General features: G+C 42.9%; 1 protein-coding gene across 1 annotated transcript; it reads right to left on the bottom strand.

Moving 5' to 3' along the window:
• Positions 1 to 10,874: 10,874 nt before the first annotated feature.
• On the bottom strand, positions 10,875 to 13,933 carry LOC308400125 (uncharacterized protein). Its single transcript, XM_080887625.1, has 4 exons — positions 13,609 to 13,933; positions 11,997 to 12,155; positions 11,459 to 11,554; positions 10,875 to 11,380 (listed from the first exon to the last, which is right to left on the bottom strand). The coding sequence occupies exons 1-4, from the start codon at positions 13,750 to 13,752 to the stop codon at positions 11,060 to 11,062; spliced, it is 720 nt and encodes a 239-aa protein (XP_080743751.1). The 5' UTR covers positions 13,753 to 13,933; the 3' UTR covers positions 10,875 to 11,059.
• Between the last annotated feature and the right edge of the window lie 27 nt (positions 13,934 to 13,960).

A 13,960-nucleotide genomic window follows, 5' to 3' on the forward strand; every position in this document is an offset into this window, starting at 1 on the left:
TACAGGAGGAAGCTGGAGTGGAAACTCCAGCAGAACAGCATGAGAGAGGTGTGGAGGGGCATGAAGACCATCACTGGATTCAGGCCAACCAACAGCAGGGGAGCTGAGGGAGGTGAGAATAGAGCCGACGAGTTGAATCTGTTTTTCAATAGATTCGACACCACAGTGTCTGCTCCCACCCCCACAACCTCACCTGCAGTCAGCCTGGAATCCAGAGCCACACCACTGTGCCAGCCTCTCTCTTCACATGTTGCCTCCTGTGAGATTCCTGACACCCCTCCCCCACCCATCACCTTCACTCAATACCAGGTTGAGATGCAAATGAGGAGACTTCACTCAGGCAAGTCTGCTGGACCAGACGGAGTGAGTCCCCTTGTCCTCAAGACCTGTGCCCCCCAGCTGTGTGGAGTCTTTCATAAACTGTTTATGCTGAGTCTGAGTCTGCAGAGGGTCCCGGTGATGTGGAAGACATCATGCCTCGTCCCTGTACCAAAGACGCCTCGTCCCAGTGGCCCCCAGGATTACAGGCCCGTGGCACTGACCTCCCACATCATGAAGACCCTGGAAAGGCTCATCCTGGACCAGCTGCGACCCATAGTAAGACCACATCTGGATCCCCTTCAGTTCGCTTATCAGCCTCGTCTCGGAACAGAGGACGCCATCATCTACCTGCTCAATCGTGTCTACACCCATCTGGACCAGCCGGCGAGCACTGTGAGGGTCATGTTTTTTGACTTTTCCAGTGCTTTCAACACCATCAGGCCGACCCTCCTGGGTGATAAGTTAGCAGCGATGCAGGTGGATGCTTCTCTGGTGTCCTGGATTGTTGATTACCTGACAGGAAGACCACAATATGTACGTCTCCCACAGTGTGTGTCTGACAAGGTGATTAGCAACACAGGGGCACCACAGGGGACTGTCCTCTCCCCCTTCCTCTTCACCCTCTACACCACAGACTTCAGCCACTGCACAGAGACCTGCCATCTTCAGAAGTTTTCTGATGACTCTGCGGTGGTTGGATGCATCAGCAGGGATGATGAGACAGAGTACCGGGCTGTGGTCGACTCCTTTGTCACGTGGTGTGAGCAGAATCATCTGCAGCTCAACGTGGCAAAGACTAAGGAACTGATCGTGGACTTCAGGAAGACCAGGAAACACTTGACCCCTGTTTCAATCCAGGGGGTCAGTGTTGACATTGTGGAGGACTATAAATACCTTGGAGTACACATTGACAATAAACTGGACTGGGCTAAAAACACCACAGCACTTTACAGGAAGGGCCAGAGTCGTCTCTATTTTTTGAGGCGACTGAGGTCCTTCAACATCTGCCAGAAAATGCTGAGGATTTTCTATGAGTCTGTGGTGGCCAGTGCGATCCTCTATGCTGTTGCATGCTGGGGGAGCAGGCTGAGGGTCGCAGATGCCAACAGACTTAATAAACTGATCCGTAAGGCCAGCAATGTTGTGGGGATGGAGCTGGACTCCCTCAAGGTGGTGTCGGAGAGGCGGATGCTGTCCAAGATAAAGACAATGTTGGATAACACCTCCCACCCACTCCATGACATGTTGGTCAGTCACAGGAGCTCGTTCAGTGAGAGACTGAGATTACCGAAAAGCACCACTGAACGACACAGGAAATCATTCCTGCCTGTGGCCATCTCCCTGTACAACGCATCCACTTAACACACTGTTTGCTGCTACAACTACACATGTTTCTTTTCCAAATATTTATTTATAAGTGACTTATGTATGTATGTATGTATGTATATATATGTATATATTGTACTATTCTTAGTTAGCATATTGTCTGTCTTGTCTTAATGTTGGTTTAAAATGGAGCACTGTAACAAAAAATAATTTCCCCCAGGGATCAATAAAGTATTCTGATTCTGATTCTGATTCAATTTAAGAGGAAGGAAAACGATACTGGAGAGGACATACTTCAAGCATATGAGGAGTGAACCTGCTGGTTACAAAGGGGCACGGGACAAAGCATCTGCCAAGACATTATCTTTGCCCTTAATGTGCTGGATATCCAAATTGTAAGGCTGCAGAAAGAGAGCCCACCGCATGAGCCTTTGATTTGGGTTCTGCAAGGTGTTCAAGAAAGTGAGAGGGTTATGGTCAGAAAATACCTCAATTGGCCGAGCAGAATCTAAATATACCCTAAAATGCTGCAAGGCCAAGACTAATGCCAAAGCTTCCTTCTCAATGACCGAATAATTCAGCTGATGGGAGTTGAACTTCTCGGAATAGAAACTAACTGGATGTTCCGTACCTTGCTTGTCAGCTTGGACTAGAACAGCACCTGCACCAATGTGGCTTGCATCCACATACAGCTTGAAGAGCTGATCCAGACGAGGGGCTAAAAGCACAGGTTCAGAGCACAGTAAAGCTTTTACATCCCAAAAAGCTTGCTGGCATGCTGCAGACCAAATAAACTTTACCTTGGCCCTCAACAAATCAGTCAGAGGAGCAACCACTGTTGAGAAGTTTCGACAAAAACAGCGATAATACCCGACCAGACCCAAAAATCTCATGAGTTCTTTTTTTGTTACCGGAACAGGGAACTCTTTGATGGCCAACACCTTTGCATCAACTGGCCTCACATAACCTTGGCCCACAACCTTACCAAGATAGGTCACAGTTGCTTTTGCAAATTCACATTTTGCCAGGTTGATAGTCAGATTTCCCAGAACTAATCGTTCAAACAGAGTGCGAATGCGATCCAGATGATCCTCCCAGGTGTTACTATATACCACCACGTCATCTAGGTAAACAGCACAGCCTTCCAGCCCATTAACAACCATATTCATGAGTCGCTGAAATGTAGCTGGAGCATTGCGTAAACCAAAACCCATGACTGTATATGAATAAAGACCAGATGGCGTGATGAAAGCAGATATTTCCTGAGCTCTGGGAGTCAGCGGCACCTGCCAATATCCCTTCAACAGATCAAACTTGCTCACATATTCTGCTGCACCAACTTGGTCAATACAGTCGTCAATATGAGGCAAGGGGTAGGAATCGGGTTTGGTCACTGCATTTACCTTACGAAAGTCTGTGCAACAACGTGGTGATTTATCAGCTTTTTCAACCAACAAGCATGGGGAAGCCCAGCTTGACGACGACGGCACTGCAATGTTGTTTTCCAACATGTAATGAACTTCCTTATCGATTATTTTCCTCTTTTCCTCAGAGACCCTGTAGAACCTCTGCCGAATTGGTTTTGTATCACCCACATCAATATCATGCTCTATCAAAGTTGTTTTAGAAGGTGTGTCTCCAAACAAGGTTGGATACCTTGTAATTAATGCAGACAATTCTGCACATTTGTCAGCAGGCAAATGGCCCAATAGCACATCCAAGTTCTGAAGAGATTCTGAATTCTTCAGACGGCCAAGCAATAAGGGATCATCAGGTGCTGCCACATCCTCCCCCCCACAAACTGACTTCGCCACTGTACAAGCCGACAACCCTGGACTCGATGTAGAAGGAGAAACGAAAGAGCCCGACAGACCGACGGATAAGGGACGAACATGATAGGGTTTCAACAAATTAATATGGCAAAGTTGATTTCTTTTCCGGCGATCCGGAGTATCAATCAGATAATTCTGTTCAGACAGTTTTTGTACCACGGTGTAAGGCCCAGCAAACCGTGCCTGGAACGGTGACCCTGCAATCGGCAGTAAAGCCAAAACCTGGTCACCTGTACTAAACTGCTGCTCTTCAGAACGCCGGTCATAAAAATATTTCATCTTGACCTGAGCCTTTTCAAGGTTTTGTTTGGCCAACTGACCTGCCACATACAGTCTGTGCCGAAAACCATTAACATAATCTATCAAGTTCACTGGTGGTTCACCTGACAACCACTTATCGCACAGCGCTGTCAACGGTCCCCGAACTTTGTGGCCAAAGACCAAGTCATTTGGGCTAAACCCAGTACTCTCCTGGCACACTTCACGCGCTGCCAACAGAAGCCACGGTAAACCTTCCTCCCAGTCACTCCTCATTTCGGTGCAATAGGCACGTAACAAGGACTTCAGTGTTTGGTGGAAGCGCTCTAAAGCACCTTGGCTCTGTGGATGATAAGGAGAGGCTTTATTATGCACAATATTCAACAGCTTAAGAACTTGTGCAAAAAGATGTGATGAAAAGTTTGATCCCTGGTCACTCTGAATAATCTTCGGTATGCCAAATACAGAAATAAACTGTGTCAAAGCCTTCACCACAGACTTAGCTGTGATGGTACGCAACGGATATGCAGCAGGATAACGCGTAACCTGGCACATTACAGTCAACAGATACTCCGAACCAGATTTTGATCGAGGAAGAGGGCCCACACAGTCAATGATCAAATGTTCAAATGGGTTACTCACAGCAGGGATGGGACAAAGTGGAACAGGTTTAATAGACTGATTTGGCTTACCTACAATTTGGCAAGTATGGCAGGTCTTAATGTAAGCTGAAACATCACGCTTAAGACGTGGCCAAAAGAAGTAGCGCAAGATGTAATTATAAGTCTTCGTCACACCCAAATGCCCAGATTTGTCATGAGAACACTTCAACACCTCGTCACGGTATTTAGTTGGAACCACAATCTGGACAACTGGACTCCCAACACAGTCCAACCCTTGCGGAATCCACCTACGGACTAGTACCTCCTTCTGCAGAAAATAACCAGAGGCCGCACTTCTAGCGTCATCACTAGGTTGCACTTTGTGAAACAGCTCAGTCAGTGAAGCATCAGCACGCTGTGCCTGAATTAACTCTTGCTGGGAAACTGACAAATGTTCAGGAACAATCAAATCTGGTTCAACCTGACACTCTTCTGCTTGAGTTACAGGCTCTGCATCCCTTTTAGCTGCAGCCCTCGTAACAGCACAAGCTGCAAAGTCAGAAAAACCCTGTTCACACTCATGGGACTCATTCCGAACTCTAGATTTAACAGGTAAAGAATTGTCAGCCCAGACTCGATTTCCAGCCAAATCATTCCCCAAAATCACATGTACACCCTCAAGTGGCAAAGCAGGACGAACACCAAGGCAGATATAATCATCCACAAAACTGCATGACAGCCTGACCTTATGCAATGGGGCACAGATAGTGGTTAAACCCATGCCTTGAACAAGCACACACTCACCAGTATCAGTAACCTGTGAAAATGGCAACACGGAGGCTAAGATAAAAGAATCCTTCGCGCCTGTGTCACGCAAAATCTTTACAGAACTTTATGATCATCACCCGGGAGTGATACAAACCCATCTGACACAAAATCCTCAAACCCCGAATAGCTCTCTGAGTCAGACTTAGTCGAAACTGGCGTCTCCCGAGAGACTACTGAAATTTCCCGAGCAGGAATGGTAAGAGCCGCAGGCTTAACCTGTTTGCCTGTACGTGCCAACTTGCTTTTCAACAAGGGACATTCTGCTTTCCAGTGTCCATCGCCATGGCAGTAGTTGCATGCTTGACCAAACTTACTGGGCTTCACACCACCAATGGCCTTCGCAGGGTCCGATGCCATAAACTTAGTTTGACAAAAAGCTCTAGCGGGAGCACCAACTGGAAAACAGTTTCTACCAACCTGCCCCTTATGTGCCAAGATATATTCATCTGCCAATTTAGCAGCGTCAGAAACGGTTGTCACTTCCCGTTCGGCAATGTAAGTGGCAACCACAGGAGGAACACACTCTTTAAACTGCTCCAATACCATCAACTCACATAAATCCTGAAAAGTTGTCACTCCCAGTGCCGAACACCATCTGTTGAAGTGTTTAGTTAAATCCCTCGCAAACTCTATATGCGACTGCTTATCAGACTTCCTCCATGATCTGAAACGTTGACGGTAAGCTTCTGGTACCAACTCATATGCCTTCAGAACTGCATCTTTAACAGTAGCAAAACTCTGACAATCAACTGCACTGAGTGCTGAATAAGCTTCCTGAGCCTTTCCAGTCAACACAGACTGTAACATAATCACACAGTCAGCTGCTGGCCATCCTCTCAATTCAGCAATGCGTTCAAAAAGGGAGAAAAAGGCATCTGGCTCTCTTTCATCAAATTTCGGCACCAAGCGCAAATTACGCACGACATCAAAAGTTTCAACTCCTTGTGGAGAAGACTCTTTAGCCTCAACACCACCTGATAACTTGCCCGCTTTGATTAGGTCTAACCGATACTGCTCTAACTCCAACTTTTCCTTTTCTAAAGAATACCTTACACGGTCTTTCTCCATTTGTAAGAGTAACAACTCCTTTTGCTGCTCAAAAGACAAAGCAACGGCAGTTGAGACCACAGACTGATCAACCTCAGCCACTAAGGTCTGCATTTTACGTGACAACACGCCTTTCTTTACTAATGCAGCCTTCAACACTCCTTTAATCTCATCTTTCAACCGTTTATCTCCAATGTCGACATCGTAATGTTCAGCAAGTTTCAGGAGTTGTTCTTTAGTACAACTATTCAAGAGTTCCTCCGATGGAGACTGAACAAAAGCATCAACAGTAGCCATAACAGCAAAGTATTGATTCTCGACATGCAATTTAAAACAGCACTTTCCCACTAACTGCCTAACCAAAATCTACTTAACTAAAGCCTAGTCTTCATGCAGTTACTTACGGTGGGTACTTATGCACTAAAAACCGCCAGGAAGAGAAAGGCAACTGCACAAACAGCGACCCCCTCAATCCTGGGGACGTGCTCCCGAGACAACTGCTCTAACCGTGTTCACCGCAACAGAAATTTCAATGAATGTTTCTCGAGGGAGAAACACTCCTTCAACCTAACAGGGAAAGCACTGATTTTAACTTTGCATATTCAATAATCAACACAGCTCATACGCTCCAAAGTTGACACAAGACAGCACATCAACACTAGCTCAAGTCTACAGTAAACAGTATTAACATGACTGCCTCCACTCAATCTGCCTAACCCAAATGGCCTCCCAAACACAATACACAGCAGACCCAAAATATCAAAGCACCACAAATAACCAAACTGATCAGCAATCAACTCAACAATTGCCTACAAGGCAAGACCTAGCCAAGACAAGCAGCTGCAAACAGACCAGCTCTCAATAAAATGTTAGAAAGCTTACCAAACCAGGACGATCCCAAACGAGCCCCCATTTGTCACAACCCGGCTCATAGGAAGTGACAAACAAATGGGAGACCACACACAGGCTTTTAAAGACTGTAAGACACATTTAATGAAAATAAGGTAAAGCAACTTAAACACAAGTTAAAGGACATAACAGCCATAACTGAAACTTCCAAATAAACATAACACGTGCCAGAGGGAGCCAAAAGCCAGCCACCCTGGTTCAGTCAAGGTGTCTTTATATACACTGGGACTGGCCTCTCAGGTGTGCTGCATCAATAATTGGGTCAGCTCCACCTACCTGCAAGAAACAGGAAAAGGAAAAAGAAAAACACAAGGCCAGCCCACTGGCCGTCACAATAGTAAATAATAAAATTATGCGTTACTGCGAATTCTGCCCATCTGACCTCAGGAAATCGCATGATAAGGTGGGGCCAGGTTTCACAATGAACACACCCGAAACTCTGGCTGATTGGGACCCACACCCAGTTACACACCTTGGCTCAGGCGATTAGAGGATCATCAGGGGGTCCTTTTGTCCCTCTGTGGGGGGATTCTCCCACTAGGTTTATATCTGGGACTCTCCACCATTTGACCTTAGAACTGAAGAAGCTTCTCGGATGAGAGGTGAAACGTCTTCAAGCAACTTAAAGAAGTCCAGACGCTTTTCTTTGCAAGCTCCTTTGACCACCATGTAATCCATTTATTTCAACAAAGTAACTGTATTCTCAATATCACCTATTGAACGGTAACTGTAACGGATACATTTACTCATATTTTGTATTTTAAATACGTAACGCCGGTGCATGTATTATGTTACTGCCCAACACTGCCTGTTGAGATCCTGAGATCCGCTCCTAGAACACCGGCCTCCAACTCTTGAAGAGACACGGGTGTCCCTAAATTTAGCAAATATTAGCTTCAGGCTAGCTTGCTACGACGAATAGGCTAATACCAGCATTTTACCACAACTTCACCAGATGTAGCTAAAAAAACTAAACTAATGTCCAGTCCAGTGGGACAGCAAGAAAAGATGACAAAAAATGATTACTTACTTGCGGTTTGGAGGTTCAAGCTGAAATTGAAGCAGCCATTGAGTGTACAACTTACATTTATTTCAGTTACAATATTTTTTTTCAGTTTCATTTCAAGGTGGCATCGTTCTGATTCCATATTCCTGCAGACGACCCATCGGTGTTTATTCCATGACTGTAAACATGTTTCCATTTGTCACTTCAGTCTTTACTCTGAAATACAGGAAATGACATCATGGCTCAAAATCTTTGTCGTTCAAACAATTCTTTATTTAACATTTTTTTTAACTTTATTTAAGAACTTTAATAAAATACATTCAATAAAAACTTGAACAACAGGAAACTGATTTTTCATCCAACCACTGAAAAAAAAGGTAACCACTGAACACAAACACTGCAGAAGAACAATTTATAAAGATTAACATGGAACTACAGGAACATTTTGATTCATTGCCTCATTAGAACGTTAAGGAGAGCCCATCTCTGTGGAGCCTGATCTCCAGGGTTTTAAGTTGGACTCTGACGCCAGAAGAGGATGTTTCTCTCTCTTCAGATTCGCTGTCGTCCTGTGATGGGAACGATTTCAGCGCTGCGTGATCGCGCTGATGTTTGCACAGAGCAGATAATGAAGTGAATGTTTTGGCACATTGGTAACAGTGAAACAGTTTATTAGTAACGTGGAATCGTTTGTGTGCAGAGTATGAACTGAGATTACTGAAGCTCTTGTCACACTGCTCACAGCTGTAGTTTCCTTCCATGTGTGCACGTTCATGCTCGTTACGATTACTTGAATGTGAGAAGCTTTTGTCACAGTGTCTGCACTTGTATGGTTTCTCTCCTGTGTGGACTCGTTTGTGTGTTTTAAGGTCACCTGCAGTGGTGAAGGATGACCCACACTGATCACAGAGGTGCTTTTTGACCCCACTGTGAAAGAGTTTGTGTCGTTTTAAGTCACCTGATGTGGGGAAGCTTCTCCCACATTCTTTGCAGTATTTCAGTTTGTCTCCAGTGTGTTTACGTTGATGTATTTTTAGGCCGGCTTGCTGACTGAAAGTCTAAAATACTTAGTCATTTGTTTAATTGTAATTTAGCATTATATAACTCACATATAAAACTATCAATTGTAATTTTAAATGGTTTACAAGCATGTAGAAGAGCATATTTAGGCAAGTACATTTCTCCTTTTGTTATCAAGAAGCACAGACAAAAAGGGAAAAAAACTGAATCATTGGTCACTGGTCCCCACCAATGCCAGAACGAAATCTACGCCCACTGTCTCTTCCATTGCCGTTTCACTCCAAACGTAACAAATGTCCAACTCACACAGTGTTCTCAGTTTGCATTCACACACAGTGAAGTTGCAGCTTGTTGGAAACGCATCTCCATCCATCCAGTCATGATGATGGTGTTTTCTCCTTGCTGATGCCTTTTGCACATACTGCTGTTGCTGCTGGACCCCTCGCTGCTCAGGACACTGCTGTTGTCTCTTGACCTGCCATGTTGTTGCTTTTGGATCTGCATTTCGCGACAGTCAAGTGGAGCGTGCGTCTGTCCTCTCAGTAAGTGAGTGAGACAGTAGACAGTGGTGAGGAGGGCTGCGCGAAAGCAAAAACACATAAATATGCCTGACACCCGTAAACGAAGCAGCATCTGGCTGCAGTTTAAAGACTTTTTTGTCTGTCTTGGTCTCGTCCTCGTCTCGACTTGTTCTTAGTCTCGTCTTGGTCTTGGTCTCGTCTCGACTTGGTCTCGACTTGTTCTTAGTGTCGTCCTGGTCTCGATACCCTCTGGTCTTGGTTTAGGCGGTCTTGACTGCAAGTCTAGTTGCACCAGTGGTGCCATGAGCAGTATCTATCTGCTGCTCATCAGCTGCTATGCCGTGGTTATTGTCACAATGTGGTGTATTTGGATCACTCAATTCTAAGTGGATATGATCCAGGATTGGATGTTTTGTATAAAATTTGAAAGGAAGAAAGTGTGGTACTGTTTTACATCCACAGACACACACTGTAAAAAAAAAAAAAAACGTTGCGAAAACTTAAAAACTCAAGGCAACCCACTGCATTTATGTTTTTAGGTTCTGAGGGATAGCTTATAATTTCAAGTTTAGGAGAAAAGTTGCTTTAGCTAATGTTTTTGTGTTTACAAAATTAATAATTGTCCTTTTTCTTAACTCATATTTTATTGTTTCTGCAACGTATTTCCTAAAGTTTACACAACATATTTTTTTTTTTTGCCAATCAATTTCCTAAAGTTTAGAAAAAGTATCTTTCATAGTTTTCATGAGGTGCTCCCTGTTGTACCAATGAATGTTTACACAGTTGATTTTCAAATAACTTTGTGTTCAAACACAACCGCACCACTGACAATGTTGACTTTTGAGATCTTTAAATTTTAAAGGTGGTGTTGTCAGACAGAATATCAAACCTATCTTGATAGATAGTGACTAACAAACAGATTCAAAACATCAGATGGCAGGATGTGAACAACTTCTATCTTGTTTCCATACAGCAAACAACTTTCAAACAAATTTTTCCACCACTTGTCTTTTAATAGTAATGGTATCAACACTCCAATTTCCTGTGAAGTTCAGTATCGCGCCACATTTGTTATAAAACTAGTACAAATGTACCTAAAACCAGATTATAAAAATTGTTTAAAACAGCTCAAGTTAGAATAAACCTTTTCAACATTTTATAAAAACTTGTTATACATGAAATCTGCAATCAGCCATTAAAGCTACATTAAGTAAAGTTAGAACAGAAGAGATTGATTCAGAACTTTCTGCACCTTACCGTTTTCTTAAAGCCAGAAATTAACTTTTTTCAGAACAACTTGCCACGAAACCCAAAAACTGTAAATCAAAACAAATTGCTGCATTCTGTTTTACACAAGTTGCATTTGAGTTGAACATGTTGTCAAATAGGTTAGACTTTGGTTAAGAGCTTGGTTTTGAAGCTTCTTATCCTCTGGGAACAGGTAGATGTCAACTCCATAAAAATGTGTTGCACAGCTTCAAATGTGTACTTGAGTTCTTTGGGAAACTCCATGTTGAGCCCATAAAGTAGGCCAAACAGGTAGGCAAAGGCAGTGGGAAGGTCTGGCAGATCATCAAGAATAATGTTCTCTTCCAAAACAATGGCAGTGTTGACCACTGTGGACTGCGAGTTGGGTCCCACGTAGTCCTCCAGAACAGTGAGGATGCCCACCGTAACACCTCGGGTTGCCCTCTCAACTGGATCTGTATCCTATGCAAAATAAAAAACAACAGTACATATAAGTCTCTGAAAACCAAAACTGAAGATTGAGTAGATTTGCATACTCACCAGACATGTTAAGAAGAGTTTGGTCTCGTCGTCGCGAACAAATATCGGTAACCCTTCCAAACTGATGGTTCGTCGATGCTGGACTATGTTTGAGACCTAAAACAAGGAAATCAAGACTCAGTCTCATTTATAAACCTACCATTTTGTTTTTAAAGCACATTAAGTGTTGTTGCTAAAAATACAGCCTTAAGAAATAAGAGGTTGAAATGAGTTATTACAGATAATTGGTCATGTTTTTGTCAGTTTTTTTTATTTATTTATTTTTTAAGTAATTTTGATGTGCAACAAATGTAGCACACTTATTACAGCATTTATAACAAAAAGTGCCATGAGTGGGATGAGAGTTGAACTGTCTGTCATGACCTGCAATCTGCCAAACACAGCGCTGCTTGTTAGCTTATAATCCCATTCAGGACACACTTTTTGAAAACTAACAATTTTTACATCAATTTAGTAAATATTTAATAAAGTATCTTTCGTTACAGTGGGAACTTCAGGTTCCTCATAAACCACACACAAATACATTTTTATATATTACCTGTTCATCAAACTTCTGCAACAGGGAATCCATGTCATTGCGGAAAGCAGCTTTTCTAATTCGATACAGCTTAATCAGCCGAAGTGAGTAAGTGTCGAGGGCAGTCATGAAGGTCCCCATGAGATCCTTGGTGGTAATGCGTGAGAATTCCGCACAAATCTACAAAGCAACAAAAAAAATATAGAAGAAAACTTTTAAAGGTACATTATATAAAAATCACATTGTTTTCAAATTTGGTTAAAAGAGCTTAATTTCAAAACATTTAGTTAGTCTCGGTTGATCTATTGGTCAGGCCTTGATTGGATTTTTTTTTCTTTTAGTGGTAGTGGTGGTACAAATTATAACTGACGTATTAAAAAAAAAAACCCAAGAAAAATCTGATCGGCAGATTTTACAGTAAGTCTATAGAATACCTAATCAAATGTTGATAAGACAAAATAATGGTTTCAATTGTTACAGGATGCATTGCAGAAAAGAAATAAATCAATAAATTGTATTTTAAATTCATTGAAAAAATTCCATTAATTTTATAGTTATGTAAGAATGAAGTAAGAATAACATCCTGTGGTCAAATTTGTATACTTTCATAACACGTAAGTGACTTTCTCAATCCTGTTCTGTGAGTTTCATGGCTGTTGCCCGCTAAGGGTCAGCACCAAAAGATTCTAGATGCCCAGTGAAGACAAGTCATTGCGGCGACCGTGGTTCAGGGGGTTGGGAAGCTCATCTGTAACCGGAAGGATGCTGGTTCTATCCCCAGCTCTCTCTGTCCTGGTCGTTGTGTCCTTGGGCAAGACACTTTACCCTACCGCTTACTGGTGCTGGCCAGAGGGGCCAGTGGCGCGATATGGCAGCGTCACTTCTGTCAGTCTACCCCAGGGCAGCTGTGGCTACAACGGTGGTTTCCCTGCACCGATGTGTGAATGTGAGAGTGAGTGAGTGAGTAGTGGAATTGTAAAGCGCTTTGGGTGCCCAGAGAAGAGCGAAATAAAAGCAATCCGTTATTATACACAGTAAGTTGACAAATAAATAGATTTCACTTCAATAGAGTTGTTGGTAATACCAAAATTAGCTTCATATTTTTAGAGCCAAGTATTTTTTTATATTTTACCACTAGCATTGTTAGCTCAACGGTAGCCTTCAACCTTTTCTACAAGATATTGGAGTGATACAAACAGATGCTTCTCAAGGGCACAAGAAATGGAGCTCACGTTAATTTACTCACCCAGACAAGTTTCGAGGCATTTGGAGTTGTTCAGAAGAAATTGTAAAGGTCCTATATCATGTAAAATCAACTTTTTGGAGCTTTTAAACACATTTTAATGTTATTTCCTTAGATTAAAAACCCTCCAGAGTGGTTTTTGGCTTAATTCAGGCATTTCTTAGTTGTCTCAGTGAATCCTTTCCCCATAACCGTGGCTCAGCTCTCTCTTGCAAAACGACTGACTCGTAACATTGGGATTAAAATTTCTTTCTAACAACTCCAAATGCCTTGAAATTTTTCTGGGTGAATAAATGAACGTTTTCCATTCTAGAAATAAGACCACACTGGGGAAAAAGGGAAGAAAAAAACCCAGAAGTTTTCCTTTAAATATTTAAGAGATTATCTTACCTGTTCTTTCAAGAAGAGAGCTGGCCATCTGAGCTGCATTTCCTTGACCAAGGGCTGCATCTCCACAACTTCCTTCCTCCTGAGAGAGAATGTGATGTCCATCTTTTGGGTGATGAGTGCCATGTTCTTATCCCTCTTCTTCATTTCATCTTCCAAAATGCATCTTTCATTTTCAAGAGACTCATCATTGTAGTTTTCTGGGCCATCAGGGATAAAGTTGACTTCACCTCGCTTTGGTTTCTTTAAGGAAAATCTATTTGAGCCACTGTCATCTTCTTCCCCTCTTCTTTTTCGATTGACTGCAACTTCACTACATCCAGCTTGACTTAGCTTGGAACGGTAGTTACCAAGC

The sequence above is a fragment of the Rhamphochromis sp. 'chilingali' genome (assembly GCF_963969265.1).
Source record: "Rhamphochromis sp. 'chilingali' genome assembly, chromosome: 7".
Taxonomy (NCBI): Eukaryota; Metazoa; Chordata; class Actinopteri; order Cichliformes; family Cichlidae; genus Rhamphochromis; species Rhamphochromis sp. 'chilingali'.

Bases quoted from the DNA above. Each gene is read 5' to 3' on its own strand.
- LOC308400125 (XM_080887625.1), bottom strand. From the start codon at position 13,752: ATGAAGAAGAGGGATAAGAACATGGCACTCATCACCCAAAAGATGGAC. The intron at 11,555-11,996 runs GTAATATATAAA...TCCTTGTTTTAG, and splicing joins TGCAGAAGTTTGATGAACAG to GTCTCAAACATAGTCCAGCA. The intron at 11,381-11,458 runs GTGAGTATGCAA...TATTTTGCATAG, and splicing joins AACTCTTCTTAACATGTCTG to GATACAGATCCAGTTGAGAG.